Here is a 21,257-nt window from a genome sequence, read left to right on the forward strand (position 1 = left end):
GTTTGCATGCTCAGTTGAAAAGACGGAAAAAAAAAACTGACAAAAACTCAAAATCTTACCAGGAATATTTGTCTTATTTCTAGTTAAAACGTCTCATTTTTAGTCAAGAAATCTTATTACACTTAAAACAAGAGTAATTACCAGAAAAATAACTTGTTATTTGACAATTTTCAACTGTTTCAAGTAAATTTCCACTTTAAATAAGTAGGAAAATCTGCCAGTGGAACAAGATTTATCTTCTTATTACAAGCAAAAAAATCTTATTCAACTGGCAGATTTTTCTATTTATTTTAAGTGAAAATCTACTTGAAACAGGTGAAAATTGTTGTTTTTTCCAGTGATGAGTCTTGTTTTAAGTGTAATGAGATTTTTTTAGACTAAAAATGAGACATTTTAACTTGAAATAAGACAAATATTCTTGTTAAGATTTTGAATTTTTGCAGTGTAGATTGTCTGATGGGTGAGGTAGCCCAGACTAAATGTAGCATTTTCTTTGTTCTGCAGCAATATTGCTGCAATAAAGCATTTGAAATACACTTTAAATATTCTTGTTTTACTAGTATCATTCCTCTTGAAATTATGGGAAAATGCATAATTTAGTGTTGAATAACGTGCCAGGCATGTGCACCCCCTCTGATCTAGTCATCATTTTCTAGAACCGGCCCTGCCTCTGACACTCCTGAACTAGATCATAAATTAAATAAAGTATCATTCAGGTATTCGGGTTTCATCCATTTGGGTTTAACCATCAAACATCAAAATGCTCAACAACCAAAATCTGTGATAGAAATTTAATTATTTACCATAAACCTCTCCCAGCAATGAAATCTTTCATAAAACGCAAACCGATAGAATATCGTTTTCCGTCTCGGTCGCTGAATAAAACATTAAAACTTTACAATTAAATAATAACACAACCGGAGCTGATTGGAAACATCTCTGGCACATAAATGAAGGTCGTTGGTCTCCGGGGGTTCGGGGTCTGAACCCGGCGGTCCCGCTCAGTCCGTGGGCTTGTCACTCCAGGCCATGGACTTCCTCCTGGCCAGCTCCATCCAGGACGGCTGGCCGCCCTCGGGCGCCGACCGCAGCACCGACGGGTGCGTGGGCGACGAGGACGGGGACGGGTGCGAGCCCGCGGTTTTCCTGAGCCACCGGTCCTCCCGAGGCTTCTCCGGGACTCTGGTCGGGATGGATTCTGCAGAAGAGGAGAGTTTAACGTCTCAGAGCCTCTGCTGTCACCGCCGCAACCTCAGCGACCTTAGCAACCTCAGCGACCTCAGCGACCTCAGCGACCTCAGCGTGTCAACTGTTGTGGAAACTTTATAAATTGCACAAAGTAAAGTACAGATCCTTAACAAACTACAACACCGGTGAGCTCGAGATTACTAGGGGTGTAACATACACTAATCTCACGATACGGTACGATACGCGATATTGAGGTCACGATAACAATACGATACGATATTATAGCAGTATTTTTTAAACAACCTTGAATGAGGAACATATGACTGGAAAAAATGGTCTTTGATTTGAAAGACACAAAATACAAAACAATGCTGTCCATTAGTTTGTAATGCTTTATAACTGTTTAAGTTTTAAAGAGAAAGCCAGGCCAACCATTTTCCACAAACTGAACTAAAAGTAAATGTCAGGTTTGCATTATGCACCTTCAGTTTCATACAAGTACAAATATTTTTTTGACTTTTTTCTTTTCCAGAAATTTAACAACTAAAATTAAATAAATACATAAAATTAAATAAATACATACAATTTTACATCATAAAAAAGATTGATTCATGCTCACCTTATAAGTGTAAGAGGAGATTTATTTTTGTTAAGAAGGTTATTTTGGTAATTCAGGGTTCATTATTTAATATAGATTATAATATAGATTTTATATATATATATATATATATATATATATATTTAATAGATTAATATTAGTAACCCAATATCGCGATACACTTTGTCACCTCCACGACACGTATCGTGACGTTTTTGTATCGCGAAATTTCGTGGCACGATATATTTATATATATATATAACAACCTGACAATAAATATACATACCGGAAAATAATGTGCAATATCATTCTCTGCAACGTGCAATCATGTAAATAACATCAGTAAAAATCCATCTGTTATTTTTTATTTTTTATATACTAGTATTTATTTTTCTTCTCCTTATTATTATTATTATTATTATTATTATTATTATTATTATTATTATTATTATTATTATTATTATTATTATTATTATTGTATATACCAGTTTACTGTTTATAGTGTGTTATTATTACTGTGTGATAACTATTTCTATTGATGCCTCTTGTTTTTTGCACTATCCCCTTTGCTGCTGTAATCTGCAAATTTCCCTTCTGTGGGACTATTAAAGGATTTCTTATCTTATCTTATTGTTACACCCCTAGAGATTACCAAAGTTTATTTTAACTGATGCGCAATCAGGAGAGTCGACGTGGGCTGGACAGTCGAGTCTGAGGCAACATGTTGTTTGACTGCTTTTATATGGGAATAGGTAAGACCTGATAGACCATTGAAACAATGGTCATTCAAGGGAAATTGTGGCCCCTCTGCATCCGACACATAGGTGCTAGTTCTCTTATGGCGCTTTTCCACTAGTACCTACTCAGCGCGACTCGCCACGCCCCCGTTTTGCGCTTTTACACTACGGGTGGAGGCGGGTGGAGGCGTGCCGAGTAGATACTTTTTCTGTATCTATTCTGCCGAAGTTCTAAGCGGCTGAGTCGGCTGTATCTGACATCATCACACTACAGGCCACCGATTGGTCGGGAGGTTGGAGTCAGACGTCTGAGTCAGGAAGCGGGAATTAGCGCCAGAGCGACTCGAGGCTTCCTCATTTTATCCGACAGGCAATGGCAGCGCAAAAGGTGATCCAACTCTGAGCTGCAGATATTCATAAACCTGGTGGCTGTGGAGAGAATTAAAAAGGGATCTAGACGGGGCGATAAGGAACGACTAGATCCACCAGGAGCTCTGTCACTCACGGCTCCCAGCTGATTTCTCAGCAGCGCCGACACGAACAAAATAAAAAAAAAAGCGTTGCCACTTGTAGCTTCTCTCTCTCTCATTTTTTAACTTGATATGGAACACAAGTCACAGACCCAGCAGCACATCTATCATCTCCTCCAGGTTCTACATCTTTAGTGTTGTTGTCTTCTTCGTTTAGATACACAATCAAATACGTCACAGCAGCTTCGCTCCAATCGCGCCTACTTCTCATCTGGGTGTTTAAAAACAAACGAGGACAAGGCAAGTGGAGGCGTGATGAGGCGTAGCGAGTAGGTACTAGTATAAAAGCGCCATTAGAGAAAGGCATACATTACAAAAGAGATGCAACACCTTCATCTGCATCCACATCCTTTTACACCCCCCTCTATCTAGTTCCTTTCTGGCAACTGACCTTTGTTAGTATTTTGCATTTATACAGCTGTTGATCCCGCCCCCCCATTATATTGCTCCCCACAGCTGTTGACCTTTTGTTAGAAAGTATATAATGTTGGAATTTTTCCATGACACAACGTACCTGCAGGCTTCGGCCCGGGCCTTCCTTCTGCTGGAGGGCAAGTTTTTGCAGGAGAGGGAAAGTCACCTGACGTCTTCAGTTCCACCTGAGAGAAACACAGTTTCAGAGGAGGCTGAGGACGTGACGGATCACCGGTGTGAAAGACGGATGCAAAAGAAGTGCCACAAACCTCCTTCGGGGAAGCTGATGGGTTCCATTCCGCCCGTTTTTCCAGAAACGCTGCCCTCTCCCCGACGGAGCCGGTCCGGACCGCCCACCTGACGGACCAGGATGGATCTTCTCTCTCTCCTCTCTCCGCGGGGGGGTCTGACGTAGAAGCTGCCGAGGCCGGAGATGCTGCCGTCTGAGTTGAGGTCACGGGTTGGAGAGCTCGATTGGTCCAGGACGGCTGCTGCTGCTGTTGGCCGGAGTAAACGTAGGACTGTGCCGGAGACGGTGCAGCGTTTGCATGTGCAGAAGAAGACGTCACTGCTTGTGAAGATGAGCGCAGGGGAGACTGTGCCATCCACGGGTTGGACTGGAGGACCGAACGAGACGGAGAGTGGGAGACGGTTGTGCTCGGCTCCGACTGCTCGTCTTTGGTTTGTGATTCTCTAAAGTTATTCGACTGAACCGGAGACGCCGCCATCGTCTTCTGAGGTGTTGCCACTGACGACATTTTGATGGTCAGAATTCTGCCAGTTTGAGCCGGTTCTTCCTTCGCCGCCTCTGCAGGCGCCTGAACCGCCGCCTGGACCCGCGCCGGACTCTGCTGACTCTGGGCTGCGACCGTCGTCTCGGAAGGTTGCGAGGCCGGAGCTTGTGTCCGAGCAGGCGCCGGTGTCCCAGTGAGCGGGAACCGACTGAAAAGCTGCTGGATGCTCCTGGTCTTCTCCATCGCTAGACTCATCCAGGAGACCTCGGACGAGGAGGTCTGGGGGGCCGGCTGAGGCTCCGGTGGGGGAGCTGGGGTTTCTTTGAGGCCTGAGGAGACCTTTAGGACATCTGGAAGCGGTGCCTGAGGACCGTCGGTGGGTGGAGGCCTGGCTGCAAGGGAGATGCCAGACGGGGCTGGATCTAAGGAGGGACACGAGTCTGTTAGACACGCTTGGCAGATCTGTTAAACTTCGCCCGGGTGGCGTTTTTTAATGAGTGCAAAGTTCGCCCGTGATCAGGGAAGGTCTTATCTCTCTCAGACTGATTATTGACCATGTGCAACCCATCGTTTCACAACATGTTGGTTTAAATCATATCTCTCTGACAGATTCCAGTTTGCTCATGTACATGAGGTTTCTTTAGAACAGTCAAAGGTCTGCTATGGTGTCCCGCAGGGTTCAGTGCTAGGGCCAATCTTGTTCAGTTTATACATGCAGCCCTTGTGAAGTTTAATCCAGAATCACGACATCAATGTTCAGTGCTATGCTGATGATACGCAGCTCTATTTGTCTATGAAGCCAGATGAAACAGACCCATTAGCTAAACTTCAGGCATGTCTTAGGGACATCAAGGACTGGATGTCCGGAAATTTTTTCTTTCTAAATTCCTATGAAACAGAGGTTATCATTTTTGGTCCCAAACATCTTAGGAAGGGATTAGATTGGGTTGTGATGGCTTCCAGTACAACGGTGAGGAACCTTGCTGATGTTTTCGATTAGGATTTGTCTTTAAACCGTATATTAATCAGGTTTGTAAAACAGCGTTTTTCCATCTCCGTAATATCAAAGATCAGGAAAATCCTCTCACAGAGTGAAGCAGAAAAACTAATTCACGCATTTGTATCTTCTAGACCAGTGTCTCCCAACCTGGGGTCCGGGCGCCAGAGATCTCTGGGGGGGCACGAAACTTTGTCTGCTTTAAAATTATGCAGTTGTAAAAATTATATTTGCCAATGAGTCATTCATAAGACATTGTTAGGAATAATTTATGAATGTCTTGAATATTTTTTGTGTTTTTTATACACTGGCGACAATCACAGGAAATGATTTAATTCCTTATTATTATATCATTATTCAACATTTAATCTATTCCAACAGTTTGTTAAAGGAAAAATGTAAAAAAAATGTTGGTCTCATATTAAGAGACATTTTTTAGAAATATTTTTATGTCCTTTTATGTCCTTTTGTGCATATCTTATACATTGGTGACATTGGAGAAAAACAAAGTCATATGTATACAGAGTAAACCAAAGAGAAATGTATCAAAAAAACATAATTAATGTTCATTTTTTCAATTAAAGACTATTTTGGTGCTAGTACGTACGGGTCGGGGGGCCTGGCTGGTCTTAGACACAACTAGGGGGGACAAGGAAAAAAGGTTGGGAACCACTGTTCTAGACTACATTACATTTGTCATGTTTTATTAGCAGGATGTCCAAGTATTTCATGAATATCCTCCAGCTGATCCAAAATGCCCTTGTTTCTCTTTTGTGTATGTTTGCAGGCCAGAGCTTCAGGAACTGCATGCTGCCCTGCAGTCCCCCCCTCTGATCATCCCACTGCTGCTTCCACCTATCTGTGTGGACGTCTGAATTGAATTTAATTCAACTTAAATCTTCGGGGAGCTCAAATGTGAAACGGGGGATAAAGAAGTTCATGACGGACTCACCTGCAGGTTTGAGGACAGACGACGTGCTCGCCGTCAGCCTCTCTGGCATTCGACTGACATTGTTGCTCACTTCCTGCCTCCTCCGTCGGTCTCCCGGGTCCTCGAGCTGCGGCGCTCTCTGGTGGCGGCTGGAGGAGCCTTGAGACTGGTATTTGAGCGACTGACTCGTGGCGCGAAGTCTGACGCCAAACGCAGACTTTGCTTCGTCTTCCTGGACCTCCTTAGCTTCTTCTGCCTCTTCGTCCAGCTCCTGGCTGCTCTCCATCTCCTCCGCCTCCACAGCACCAGTGTCCGGCGTGGTATCTGCCGCTGGTTCTGCAGTTTTGAGAGTGTCCTTCTTGTCCTGGGGAGGGACCGGGGTTCTGCTCGGGTCTCCCTCTGGCCGGATTCTCCCCACGGCAAAGCGGTTTCCTCGGACCTGGGAGCCTGCGGGTTCCTCCTTCACGCTCTTCTCTTCGGTTTGTCCCGTGAAGCTGACGGCTCGCGGTCTCGCTTCCTCTTCTTGGGTTTTCACGGTGCGGAGGGAGATCTTGAAAGATCCGGTTCTCGGTGCCGGTCGCTTTATCCCCTTCGTGCTCTCAGCCTCCCCTTGAGGCCACAGCTGAGCCGAGGAAGACCTTCTGGACGCCTTGTGGAGCCGGTCGGGCGACGTTTCCCTCGCCGCAGATTTGTTCAGGGCGGTTTTCTTATCGACAAACGTATGTTGTTTCCCAAAATCCACCCAATCCCTCGGTTCTGACTCGATGAAGGACGAGTGCGGCCGTCCGCGGGTCAGTGTGTCCGAACGCATGGGAGGCTTCGCCCGGAGGACCTGGGAGGCGACGGTCGCGGGAGGAGTAGCGCTTTGGCCGAGGGGTTTGGGTTCTGGGTCAAAGGAGACCAGCGACACCGCCGAGGACTTGGGCGGAGGATGTGAAGGAGAGACGTCCGCTGCTTCATCCTCCATCTCGTTGTCCACGGCAACAAGCTCCTGGTCCTTGGCAGAGTCGGGGAGGTCGATGCTGTTGAGGCTGGGTAACGGCGAGCTGGAGGACGTCTGCAGGACAACAAAAACAAACCTGAGGGAATTAGAAAAACAGAGATGTGAGGCAGCAGGAAGTCGTCCTCGCGAGCCCTCACCGCGGCGAGGGGTTTCTTCTTGGTGCTGGCCCGCTGGTTCCGGGGTTTGATGGACATCCGGTGGCGGGCGGCGGACGTATCCAGGCGGGTGCTCAGCTGGGCCGGCGCGCCGAAGTCCAGCGGCGCCTCGACGGTGGAGGAGGAGGAACTCTGGGGCACGGGGACGGACATGGGGTGGGACGGCGTTGGCGGCAGAGATTTGGTCTGCGGCCTGAGGACGGCTGAGAACAGACCCGAGGACGGCTGGGACGTCGTCTGACGGACAGAACGAGGAGATGGTTAATAAACGGCTGCAGATATAGAGTTAGAACTAAGAAGCTCAGTTCAGTTCAACTTTATCGTACCCGAAGGCAGGCCAGCTGACAGTCTTGCCTGGGCCCCAGACAAAATAATCTAAGATGGGCCCCCCTGCGCCCGGATCTCTCCTTCTCCTCTTCCTCTCCTCTCCCTCTGCTCTTCAGGTTTTTATACAAGCTAATGGACGTTAACATTAGAGCTAGCCAGTTAGGTTAAGTTACAAGGTTTGTAAACGTTGGCTGTGCTGTTTCTTACCTTGCTCTACGCTGACTTTATTAATTCCAGCTTCACCGTCACCACCCTTTTTTAAATATTTGTGTAGAGAATCTATGAGGCCTCTATTTTCTTCTTCTCTTTTCTCTTCTTTTCTGAGCACCGGACTTGTGCTGACCGGACATTTTGACCATTCTAATGGTTGAATTAAATGATAACATCAAATTTTGATCAGCGGCCAAACCATTTTTGTGTTGGGTGTTCTTGACCACAAGGACAATTAGGAAGAAAACAAATAACAAGCTTTTATGTAGCATCAAATTCAAGATAATTTGTTGTTGTTTTTAAAGAAAAATCAGTAGAATGAACATTTAGTGGTACATTTCTGTTTTAGGTTCTGGGATATAACAAATCTACGTATTTGTGACACTTAACTGGGGAGATAAACCACCTGGGTGAGGGTTTCCTGGGCTGTGATGACCTCTCCTGAGGAGCTCTGGAGAAGGTCGTCCTCGGAGCGGCCGCTCGGCTCCTCCGGACATCGGACCGGCAGAACCGCCGGCGGTGGGCCCAGATGCATCTTCTGCAACTGCAGCTTCATCTGTGATAGCAGAGCCGGCCGTTAGGCACCGAGAGGACTCCTAACTATGCCCGTGTTGAAAAAATCGATTTCCCAATTCTAAATCGATTCTCATATTAATTCCTAAAAATCGATTCACATGTCTATCGATTTTTTTTTTTTTTTAAATTTTATTTATTAATGTATTTTTTTTTTTTTCATCATTACATTACAACTTTTGGTTATTTTTTTGTTTATCCCCAAAAAAGGAATGTTTTGTTGGACACGAGAATAACTGGTGCCATGTTTTTGCCTTTAAATATGTTTAAAGGTATGAAAACATTAAAGTGTTAGGTTATAATTGCATAAATTGTCTATATTTCATTACTTTATATACTGTCTTGGGGCTACATTTGCAAAAAATGCTAAAAACTAAATGCTCAAAAATTAAAAACCAAAATAGACCGAAAATGGAACAAATAAAAACTGAATGTGGGAAAAAAAAAAAAAAAAAAGTGTTTTAGTAACACTAACCCAAATCCATATCGGAATCGAATCGAATCGGATCGAATCAAATCTTGATAATCGATTCTGAATCTTAAGAAAATCGGAATCGAATCGATTCTTGACATTTGAATCGATCCCCAGCCCTACTCCTAACCACCCCAAATTCACGCCTCCGAGCAGAAGTCGTACCTGAAGAGCTTTGATCTTGCTGTGGACGTTCTCCTGGGATAAGATCCGGGCCGGTTCAGGGTCCACGGGGTCGTCGGCCAGGAAGATGCTCTCGCAGGACCACGCTCGAGATCCCATCGTGTCCTGGGAGAACCTGAGGCGGGAAGGGGTTGACGTTACTGACCGTAACGAAGATGGAAACATGAAACAGCCGGAAAGAAATGGGCCAGTAAGGCACTGATATATATTGGTCAAATGTTTAAGGGTCAAACCATGAAGTCATTTGAGAAACTAATCCAGGAGTTTGATCTTCCAACTCAGGACTTTTGCAAGTTCTGGCAGCCGAGGCACTATCTTCAGAAACATGAGGAATGGACGGTTATTAGTGGAGATCCATCTAAACTACAGGAGCTACACTGCAAAAACTCAAAATCTTAACAAGAATATTTGTCTTATTTCTAGTTAAAATGTCTAGTTATTCTAGTTAATGTCTCATTTTTAGTCCAAAAAATCTCATTACACTTAAAACAAGACTCATCACTGGAAAAAACAATAATTTTTCACCTGTTTCAAGTAAATTTTCACTTAAAATAAGTAGAAAAATCTGCCAGTGGAACAAGATTTTTTTTGCTTGTAATGAGAAGATAAATCTTGGCAGACTTTTCTACTTATTTCAAGTGAAAATTTACTTGAAACAGGTGAAAATGGTCAAATAACAAGTTATTTTTCTGGTAATAGAATAGAATAGAATAGAATAGAATAGAATAGAATAGAATAGAATAGAATAGAATAGAAGACTTTATTGATCTCCCAGAGGAGAAATTCAATCGTGCAGCAGCCAAACACACACACAGGCTCAACGGTTTATACAAAAAATTAAAATAAAAATAACCAATAAATAGCTAAATAATAAAAAAGAGCAATAAAAAATGAAGAAAAATTAGTAATGTACAAGAGAAAAAATAGTAAACACTATGTAATGACTCTTGTTTTAAGTGTAATGAGATTTTTTGACTAAAAATGAGACATTTTAACTAGAAATAAGACAAATATTCCTGGTAAGATTTCAAAGAAAAATGGGAATTGGAAGCGGACATTATAATAACGATGACCAATGGGAGGAAACATTTAAAGCAGGACATAGATTGACTAATAGCCCATTATGGAGGGAATTTGACTGGAAGGTGAAGATGCGGTACTTTGACGTCCCTGTCATCACATCAAAATACAGCAATAGCTGCGTTGGAGAGGCTGTGGTCTGATCGGGGACTTAACACATATATTTTTGGAACTGCCCAAAGCTCACTGGTTCCTGGAAAAAGGTTGAATTAGAGATTAAACAGGTTGTGCATGTTGATTTTACTATGTGGCCAGCCCTAGTTATACTAGCTATACTTCCAGATGATATGATGGAGAGCGATCTGGCTTCTCTACTGCGAATTCTGCTTTTAGTGGGCATAAAAATGATAACAGTCAACCTACTGTTAACCTTCTGTGTTTATTTTTCTCTCTCGACTTTTATTTTTTCTCGTTTTTTTTTTCTTTCTCGTTTTTCTTCCGACGAAATGATGGCCTTTTTTTCATGCCCCAAAAGTCACCAAATTTTGCACGCAAGCCAGGCTTCAGATAAATTTGATATTTAATGGTTTGCATTAATGGGCGTGGCCTAATGGCTCAACAGCGCCCCCTAGAAAACTTTGTGCCTCAAGCCCCACAATACGGTTTGACGTACATGCACGAAAATCAGTACACACTTGTATCATGTCGCAACTTAAAGAAAAGTCTCTTGGCGCCATGGCCGAAACCGAACAGGAAGTCGGTCATTTTGAATTAATCGTGTAATTTCTGTGCAATTTATGCCATTTCTTCGGCCGCTTCTTCGCCCGAACCGTAACGTGCACCCAGGTGTGTTATACATCAAAATGTGCGTCTCCATCCTGCGACGATGCGCATTACTTTTCTCAGTCAAAAGCGTTACCGTGGCGACGCTAGACGCCAAAAAGCACGCCCCCCCTTCATCTGATTGGTCCATATTTGATAATTCCTACTTTCTACCATAACTTTTGAATGGTTGGACATAAAGACTCATGGGTGGTGTAATAGGACTCGGTTTTGAGTCCTTGTAACATAATTGGTGTAAATTAGCCCCGCCCCTTCTTCTGATTGGTCGATATCTGATAGTTCCTACTTTCTGCCTTAACTTTTGAATGGTTTGATATAGAGAGTCGTGGCTGGTGTCATCCGCTAAATGTCCAGGCCTGAAGAATCTACATGCAAGTCACACAAGCTTCCACTGCAGCCTGAACGTGCACAAGGGTGCGAGGGCCCGTTCATCGCTGCTTGCAGCTTTAATTATTATTTCTTTCTTTTCATGTCTTTTATTTCATTGTACACGGTTGCACCAGTTCTTTTAGTATCTGTTAACATGGATAAAGAGTGTAAATGTGTATTAATCTGTTTGTGTTCAATAAAAAATCTGGAGGACACTCACGCCAGATCCTCGTCTGACCCCAGTCCCTTCCCCGCCGTGACGTCACCGGCCGACTGGCTGAGTTTGGCGGCGTCCTCCGTATCCGCTTGCTTCGTCCTCGACAACAGACGGCTTTTCATCGACTTGATCTTTGACCTTTTACGTCCTGACAGAGTCAGAGACAGAGACGGATCCAGGTCACCACCGCTGACTGCGACCTGTCACTGTTTCGGCTGACGTTAATCATCCTCACAAACCCTTTTAAACTTCGATGAAAAAACAGCCGTACGTGGATACAAACTCACCTGAGAAGTCCTCTGCAGCTTCTCCTGTATCTCCGGAGAAACTCTCCATCGGTCTGATCCCTGAAATCACAACAGATAACAGAAAAAGTGTCTGAGGACGGTAAATGTTGACCGAAGTCCCCAGCATCAACAACCAGACCCACCGTCACATGGGTCGGGGGCGCGGACGCTTCAGGGAGTCGTCTCAAGAACAAATAATACGGTTCAAAGGTTTACGACCGCCTCCGGATCAGGAACCAAACCCAACCTTCCCGGCCTTTACAACCGAGGAAACCCGGTGCCTAAGATCAACTCAAAACCGCAGGAATAAAGCTGCTACTTCCTGCAGGAGTGTTGTGGGTAAATCACAGCTTAACTAAGCTGCATTTGGAGCAGACTGAGAGAGTCTAGAGATGCAGAAACCGTCGTGCAGCTCTGCCTCTGCCGGAGCGCCGTGCACCGCCTTGGCCGCCCGATAAGACCAGATGCAAAGTCCAGCCTGCACCTCCGCTATCGCAGCAGCATCCAGCATGATTACTGCCCCTTGACACTCAGGGAAAAGTGAAAAACACAACAACAGAAAAGTGAGAAGCTTCCAGCCTCAAATCAGAACTGAAAAATGCTGCCGTCCACAAAGGAACGGTTGGAAAAACAAAAGATAATCCACTGGATTATTGACATTGCAGAGAGATCCTTGTAAGATGTGACGGCACAATAATAATCCAGCGGCCGGGGCGTAATCACAACCCGGGGGGGTGGAGGGGGACGTCGCCTGGAACACACTCCATCAAGCGGATCCCTCGGGTGAAACTTACCCAAAACCAAAAGCCGGCTTCCCACGGAGCAGCTGTGCCACGACCCGGACGCTCTGACCCGACGCTCACGCCTGCAACATCTGCAGATGTGGAGGCAGCAGGGAACGATGGGAGGGAGCGATAAAGGGAGAGAGAGGGAGAAGGTCACTGCCTGGCGGGACGAGCAAATGCACAGAGAGAGAAAAGAGGGCAGATGAGAGTGTGTGAGAGAGAGGGAGAGAGAGGGAGGGATACTCGATTACATTAGTGGCACACTGTGGCCCTCTGCGCTAAGCTCCTTATAAAACGCTAACCTGATTTTAGGCCCAGAAATGAGAGTAGAGGGAAAAAATAAAGCTCCAGTTGGAAGGAGGACGTGCACACGGGATTATAGGACTCATAGGGACTCATAGGACTGTTTACACGCCGCCGCAGCCGCTCGCTCTCGCTCGCTCGCCCCAGAGCGGCAGGCCGGGCAGAAATTAAAGGCACAAAAATGAAATTACCAATCAGGAATTAGCTGCTGCCCTTTGTGGAGCACGGCGTTTAAACGCAGCTGAGGTCATTTCTTTTCTCTTGGAAGTAAATGCTGCCATGTGTTCTCATATGTACATGCAATTTTTTATTTATTTATTTTTTATTTCCTATTTTGTTGATTTTATTTATTATTTTATTCTTTTTTTTTTTCTTTTTTTTAAATGATAAAATCGGTTTTCTTGTATTGCTTGATGCACAAACATGCTGTAGTGAGAAATAATGTTAATAAAAACAAATCTTAAAAAAAAAGACTTTGTTTTCCTAATTTACATTCATTTTATGACTATATAGTTCCAAAAAACGCTAAAGACCTCGTCTTCTGCTGTTCTCATATTATTTTATTGTGTCGCTGCTCCTTTTTATGTTAAATTCAAAAGCCTGATAGAATTTTTTTTAAATGTCTTTTTCTTTTATTCATAATAATCCCTAATGCGATGTATTCTGAACTTTTGTACCATTTAATTTTCATTTTTATTATTATTATTATCCTCGTTGAGAGTTTATATTTTCAATTATTCAATAAAAAAAAAAAAAAAAAAACACTAAAGACTCCTTCAGTGGCTTAATAACAGAGTTTATATGATTAATAATATATAATATATTTATAATAATAATGATAATAATATATATATATATATATATATATATATATATATATATATATATATATATATATATATATTATATAATATAATATATTTAAAGAGCATGTCTACATATATATATATATATATATATATATATATATATATATATATATATATATATATATATATATATATATATATATATATATGTATGTATGTATATATATATATATATATATATGTAGACATGCTCTTTAAATATATTATATTATATAATATATATATATATATATATATATATATATATATATATATATATATATATATTATATAATATAATAATAACATAATATATTTAAAGAGCATGTCTACAAATAAAGAATAATTTACACCTTTTCGATGAATGTGACGGTTTCTGAAACCATGATGTTTTTAATTTATTGAAAAAAAGGATTTCATTTTCTATTCTAATGACGCTGACAACAGAGGACAGGTAAAAGTAGGCTGATGATGCAGCGACTGTTCCAGGTGAGTCCCCTGGTCCGACCTGGACGCTCCTCTACGGGCCGAGGGACTGGAGCTCTTTGGCTAAAACGTGCAGTAAAGCACGGTGGAGGTTTCTATGATGCCCAGTGTAGATTTACATTCTTTGATGTTGAGGAGGCTGAATATTTAAAAGTTGTTACATGAACCCCAGAAATTTGGGACGCTGTGTAAATTCAGAATAATATATGTATATAAAATGGTATATATAATAATGATTATATTGTTTATGATAAGATGTGTATATATAACTATATACATATATATTGTATAGGTATATTATTTATAAGTGCTCTGGTATATCATTTATTTATATAATTTATTTAGAATGCTCAGGTATAATATTGCAATGAAGTGCTGTAATATTTTTATATTGTAATAACAGGTATATTTTTTGAGAAAGTAAAGCTTGCTGTTATATTTATTTATATTTATTTTTATTTTGTATTCAAGCAAAATTGCAAAAGAAACAAAGGGTAGGACCTCATAAGTTTTTTACTTCCTCCTACTCCTTTTCGGGCATGAAGGTTTATTTCCCTTTGATTTGTTTAATGACTGTTTATTTCTATTATTTTCTGATGTTTTGTGTAATTGTTTTTCTTTTTTATTTAATATGCTCGAAATAAAGATTTCAATCAAAAATTTCAATCAATAAATAAATAAATACAGAATGATTCACAAACATCTCAAACCCATATCAAAGAACACGAGCAACATATCAGATTTCATGGAGGATATTAGCTCATTTTGAATCGGCACATCTCTAAAAACCTGTAGCAGGGCGATTGTCCAGACGCCACAGACACGAATGCGACCCCACGCCATCGGAGATGCTCTCAACAAGCTGGATGGTTCCTCTCCTCCGTCTCCTGCAGAGCATCCACCGTTCTGATCCATCTGACCTGAGATTTCCCCTCAGGGTCGGCAACCCAAAATGTTGAAAGAGCCATATTGGACCAAAAACACAAAAAACAAATATGTCTGGAGCCGCAAGAAATGAAAAGTCTTGTATCAGCCTTAGAATGAAGACAACACATGCTGCATGTTTCTATATTAGTTATAACTGGGGGAAGATTTTTTTTTTCATTATGCACAAAGTCAAAATGTCGAGAAAAAGTCAAAATGTCGAGAAAAAAGTCGAATTTTCGAGAAAAAAGTCTAAATGTCAAGATTAATGTTGAAGTACAATCTGGAGAAAAAAGTCGAAATGTTGAGAAAAAAGTCGAAATGTTGAGAGAAAAGTCAAAATTTCGAGAAAAAAAGTGAAAAAAAGAAAAAGAGAAGAAAAAAAGAAAAAAAAAGAAGAAAAAAAGGAAAAAAAAGTCAAACATATTTGAAAAAGCTCCAGGGAGCCACTAGGGTAGCGCTAGAGCCGCGGGGTGCCGACCCCCGCCTCTGGCCATTTCAAATGAGCTTTGGTTCAGAGAAGATGGTGATGTTGATGTTAGTTTACAGGTTTTTCTTTGGTCAATATGGTGATTATTTTGACCGAAAAGGTCTGGGCTTGAAGCATAAAGCTTATCTTGCCCACCTTTTAACATAATAGAATATGCAAAAAAATATGCAACTACTGCTCATCTTTACTCTGAGAAGTTCTGCCTCTGAAATGCTCCTTATTCCCCGTCATGTCACTGAGCTGTCGCCAATTAACCTAGTTAGCTGTCAAATGCTGGTCAGGGTCTTTATTATTAATCCCAATTACTTTTCAAGCCTTTCGTCGCCCCTTATCTGACTTTTTGTGTTTAGTTGCTGCCGTCAAATTCAAAATGAGCTAAAATTTTGTGTGAAATGGACAAAAACAGCGACTGATGCTGGAAAATAAAGTGTCTCCAAAATACAGTACCGTCCACATGTGTTTTACCATCTCCACAATGATCCTTGTGATACACAACACGGCTGAACCAAGCTGCTTTTCTGACGAGACCCCAAGAGATCATCTCCACCGTTAATGATGATAATAACAAAACCCAGTAGCTGAGCTCTGCATAACAACGAACAAGAGCCAGCATGTTGGAGAAACGGCCCAGCCATGGATTCCTCTCTAATCTTCACCTGTTCCACAGCATTTCAGACGGTCTCAGTTGATTTTATTTACTTGTAAAAGGATGAAAAGCAATATTTCACTATTTTGAAGCTGTTTTGATGCAGTTCATGAACTGAACTGCATCTCTACTTGTTACTAGCAGTAGTTCTGTAGTTCTCAAGAGTTCTCAAGGTGACAGAATCTGGTGATCAGCAGTTCTTCCTCTTGTTAATGTAGTTTTGTAAACTATTTGTATTTGATTTAATCTTTTGGTGCATCTGCATGTGTCTGTATTTAATTACAGTTTAGTGTTTATAACGGCCTTGTTTGAATAAATATATGAATAATATTTGATATCGTTGTGATTGATTAAGGATCTGGTCCATTTCAGTGATGCTGATATACGGTGTAATCTGATTACTATAGTGGTAAATAATGTAATTTAAAGTTGATAATTGTATCTTTAATATTTAAAATTCAGGTTTCCCCCTCCGTCTGGGGGCTCCGGCGGCGCCGGGGGAGCCCGTGGAGGTACGGTGGGGCCCTGGCCCGGCTCGGAGGGCCGGCCCCCGTCTACTGGATGGCCGGTGGGGGGACGCGGGTGTCTTATCAGGGCCGGCTTTGCTGGTCCTGCTTCCTGGCTTCGGCCTCCGCTCCCCCTCTTCCCCCCCCTACACGATTCATACGTACATAGGCGAAGGGCGGGGGGCCCGGGTCGTGGGGGGGCACTGTCCTGCGTGGCCCAGCACTCCCCGCCTCACGGTTTTAACAGCAAAACAGACACTGCACATTCAACACTTAATAAATACATTTGACAAGGACACGTAGTTCGGGAGGGGGGGGGGTCGGTGTCAATCGATACTTGGCCCTCCCCCCTCCCTGTTTTTATGGCATTAATCACATGCATTCAACACCAGGGGCGGGAGGGGGTCCCACATCACCCGCGTTCCCTCACCGGCCTGGGACAGGTGGGTCGGGTTACCCGCGCCTGGCGGGGCCCGCCGTGCAGCCTGGGGTGCCTTCTGGCGGTGCTGGACCCCCCGGGGAGGGGGAAACGGTGCGTGATTGTATGTCTGTGTCGGTGAGAATGCGGTATGGAAGGGTCCTGCCATGGAGGATTTGAGCCTCCATTGGCAGGACATCAAAACTTAATAATTTATCAATATTATATTATACAAAGATGGTTATTATTATTATTATTATTATTAGTATTATTATTATTAGTAGTAGTAGTATTATTATTATGTATAGTATATCATATTATTATTAGTATAGATATCGGATAGTTGAATGGATGAATGAATGGGATGCCTGGGTCTGGGGCCCTCCGTTGTCGGGCCTGCACGGGTGTCGCCTTGTTGGGGGGTTCCCTCTCTCCGGGCCCGTCTCCGGTCCCCCCCGCTGCCTCTGCGGCGGGGCGCCCCTCTGGTCTTGGAGGGCCACTTTCGTGGGGGACGGGTGCGCCTGCCCGCGTCGGCGGCCGAGGCGGCTCTGTCTCTCCGGGCAGGCTGGCCCCCTGCCGGGTGGGGGTCGTTGGCCTGAAGGGTGAGGGCCTCCTGGCCGCGTGTCCGGCCCGGACCGGGTGGCCGGGGATTGCCTGGGTCGCGGTCCGCCGCCGCGGGATCCCTGGCTGCTTCTTCCCGCGCCGTGGGGGCCCCGCCTGCGGGCCCCCTCGGCCGCCGCCGGGGGGGGAGGGGCGGCTCGCAGGCGGTGGGTTGCCTCCCTCCTACTTCTCCCCTCTGTGGGGTTGCCGGTGGCCTGGGTTCCGGGCTCTTCTGTGTCGGCCTCTGGTCTCGCGGGTGGCGGGGTTGCTCCCCCCCCTCCCCCACTATAGATACACTTCAGGTGGAGCTTTGTTTGGTTTATTACACACACACACACACACACACACACACACACACACACACACACACACACACACACACACACACACACACACACACACACACACACACACACACATAGTCACTTAGTCACATGCATATACACACACACACGCATGATCATATACATACACACACACACACATAGACATACACACTGGCTTGTTCACCTGCATGCTGGCTCTCTAGTTTTTGGGTTTAGGTAGCGGTAGCGATAGCTTAGCTCAGACTGCGACGATCAGATCTCAAGATTTAGGTCGATTGCTGTTATTGTTTTGGTTGGCTCCGTGCCGGTTTCGTGCTTTGTTTGTGGTTTTTTGTTGCAGATTTCCAGTGCTTGACGTGTGTCTCCGTGTGTTCCTGCTTCCTGGATTGGCAGTGGATGTCGTCACCCCCCCCCCCCCCCCCCCCCCCCAAAAAACAAAAAAAAAAAACAAAAAAAAAAAAAACACTGGGTTTGTATGTGTATATTTATGTATGTGTACGCATATGTGTGTGTATATATATGTATATATATTAAATATAGTAATAATGCACATATATATACTTTTGGTTTCTACCGTCATGGTATCAATCATTAATATGTGTGCAGACAAGGTGAGAAAAAAAAAAAAAAAAAAAAATCAGGTTTCATCTCCAAATTAAGTCCAATTTAGATCAGTAACATTTACTATTCATGACTTTTCTGAGGTGGAGGGAGGTGTTGGAGCTGGTTATTCTGCTAGAGGACTTTGGGACTATTTAGTAGTCGTGTCAATTAGGAATAGGTGATATTTTACCGTTCACGATATACCGTCAAACAAATTCCCCACGGTAAGAATTTGTCATCTCGCGGTAAAAACGATAAATTCCCGTTGATGACGTTTTTGTGTAACAAACATGGCGGAAGGCGGATCTGAGAGCGAGGAGCTCGTTGTTAAACGAGGCTCCAGCTCTGTTATCTGGAACTGGTTTGGATTTAAAAAGAGAGACGAGGAGCGAACATCATCTATTATATGCAGAGTCTGTCTTCTTTATTTATCAGGTTGTATTTTTTTCTACTTTGTGATTTTATAAGCTAGGAAAACTTGAAGGACAATGGTACTTTTGCTGTTTTCACTGTTATCCCACTGTTTAAGCCATACAGTTTGAATAAATGTTGAATCTGTTCTTACATTTCAAACTTGTTTCATTTGAGTCATTACAGTTTTGCAGTACAGGTGTACTAATTTAATTGTTTTTTATTAATTCAATTTAATTGGTGTAGTTTAGTAGCATTTAGTATTCTTTTAGAGCAGTGTTTTGAGGATTCCAAAGACTGAATGTGATGATAGATTTATAGTTACAAAGGTGGAGTTGAAATGGTACTTTTTTATCGTCATTTTTATCGTTATCGGGATAAATGCCAGAAATTATCGTGATACATTTTTTAGTCCATACCGCCCATCCCTAGTGTCAATCCTTAAAAGCACTGGAGTCAATCCTCCAATAGTGTAGAAATAGCGGTAGTGCAGTCGCCACACATATCTGATCTCAGCTGATGGATGGAAACATTTATAGTGAGTTCAACATCATCATCCACTTCTCTGTGTTATTGAGCTGCAGTTGAATACAAGCTCATATGGAAACTAGCTGGACCAGGATGATGGAATACAATCACGCAGGATCAGGACATTACTAGGTTTGTTTTGGTCTCGGTCTTGATACTCTCTGGTCTTGTTTAGGCAGTCTGGACTACAAGTCTACTTGTTGCGCTGAAGCATCTGTTGCCCCGGCAACAGGGGGCTGAACAAGGTTACCGCCAGGACTGTCTGCGATGCGGCTCCCTGGTGGATGATGACGTCCTCATCTCTGATGACGCCTGGAGACTTCAGGATTAAGGCCGTAAATACCCAGACTGAACACTTCCCTGTTAAATTCTGATTTCTAAAACGTGATGTCGTTTATGTTGTGCAGGTGCTTTTCCACTAGGGTGCAGTAGGATTTCAGTTACTTTCTTTTACCCCAACCCTTGCCCAGCTGCTGTTGATCAGAAGTGTTGATTAGTTTGAGTTGAGTGGTGGTGGTCGGAGACAAACCCTTTTTGTTCCGTCAATTTACCTTTTTGTTCAAATAAGCGGGAACCTCACCCAAAGATATTACTTTTGCAACCTTTCCTTTTTATTCACTCTGGAGTCGAGTCAAAAACAAACCATCTCAAACCACCATCAGGTGACAAGTTTTGTTTATTGAGTAGTCACCACCAGTACTCGAGTTGTAAAAAGAAATCAGGGGGGATGGTGGATTTTATCATATGGGGACAGATAATTTGTGCTGATTACAAATAATATAATATTATTTGTAATATATTATATTATATAATATATTACAAATAATAGCAGTGACCAAAACACCTGCAGAAATACTGCAGGAATGACATAGCAGCAGTTAAATGCAGCCTTCTGTAAGCTTTAAATATCCACTGGGCTTACATCAAATACATCAAAACACAACAATAAAAAACAGTTTTCTGAACTTATCAATATGACTCTGTCCTTCACAGGATAAGTAAAATGGATCACTGCAAAAACTCAAAATCCTAACAAGAATATTTGTCTTATTTCTAGTTAAAATGTCTCATTTTAGTAAAAAAAATCTCATTACACTTAAAACAAGACTCATCACTGGAAAAAACAACAATTTTCACCTGTTTCAAGTAGATTTTTACTTAAAATAAGTAGAAAAATCTGCCAGTGGAACAAGATTTTTTTTGCTTGTAATAAGAAGATAAATCTTGTCCCATTGGCAGATTTTTCTAATTATTTCAAGTGAAAATTTACGAAACAGGTGAAAATTGTCAAAATAGTTATTTTTCTTGTGATATAAATGTTGAAATAGCAGTAAAACCACATTCATTGATTAAATGAAATAAGGGATGGAAAGGGGGATGGCAGTTTTACAGGGGGGATGATTTTGACTGTTTTTATTTCAGGGGGGGATGCCATCCCCCCTCATCCCCCCTCAACTCCAGTACTGGTCACCACACAGTGGATTCATCCCAGAATGTTATAAACACCTGAAACGCTTTAATAACGTTTCTCAGATAAACTCGAGTTCTCATTAAGAAAGCTGTAGTTGTTAATTCTGTAATTTAGATTTTTATGT

At 42.7% G+C, this 21,257-nt stretch overlaps 1 protein-coding gene across 4 annotated transcripts; it reads right to left on the reverse strand.

Moving 5' to 3' along the window:
• Positions 1-776: 776 nt before the first annotated feature.
• LOC133446202 (CRACD-like protein) lies at positions 777-12,758 on the reverse strand. 4 transcript variants are annotated; one of them, XM_061724146.1, is made up of 10 exons: positions 12,583-12,758; positions 11,789-11,848; positions 11,505-11,649; positions 9,035-9,167; positions 8,231-8,380; positions 7,270-7,524; positions 6,151-7,186; positions 3,737-4,623; positions 3,568-3,652; positions 777-1,198 (listed from the first exon to the last, which is right to left on the reverse strand). In XM_061724146.1, the coding sequence occupies exons 2-10, from the start codon at positions 11,835-11,837 to the stop codon at positions 1,002-1,004; spliced, it is 2,937 nt and encodes a 978-aa protein (XP_061580130.1). In that variant the 5' UTR covers positions 11,838-11,848; positions 12,583-12,758; the 3' UTR covers positions 777-1,001. The 4 variants fall into 4 exon arrangements, with proteins under 4 accessions (XP_061580130.1, XP_061580129.1, XP_061580128.1 ...); XM_061724145.1 differs by lacking the exon at positions 12,583-12,758 and adding an exon at positions 11,932-12,482; XM_061724144.1 differs by lacking the exon at positions 12,583-12,758 and having other exon boundaries at positions 11,789-12,482.
• Between the last annotated feature and the right edge of the window lie 8,499 nt (positions 12,759-21,257).

Source organism: Cololabis saira, chromosome 6 (genome assembly GCF_033807715.1).
Source record: "Cololabis saira isolate AMF1-May2022 chromosome 6, fColSai1.1, whole genome shotgun sequence".
In the NCBI taxonomy this organism is placed as follows: Eukaryota; Metazoa; Chordata; class Actinopteri; order Beloniformes; family Belonidae; genus Cololabis; species Cololabis saira.

Excerpts from the sequence above, each read along its gene's own strand:
- LOC133446202 (XM_061724144.1), bottom strand. The coding sequence starts at position 11,915 with ATGCTGGGGACTTCGGTCAACATTTACCGTCCTCAGACACTTTTTCTG. Across the intron at positions 9,168-11,504 it reads GGGTCAGACGAGGATCTGGC|GTTCTCCCAGGACACGATGG; the intron begins GTGAGTGTCCTC and ends TTCCCGCCTCAG. Across the intron at positions 1,199-3,567 it reads GCCCGGGCCGAAGCCTGCAG|AATCCATCCCGACCAGAGTC; the intron begins GTACGTTGTGTC and ends CCTCTTCTGCAG.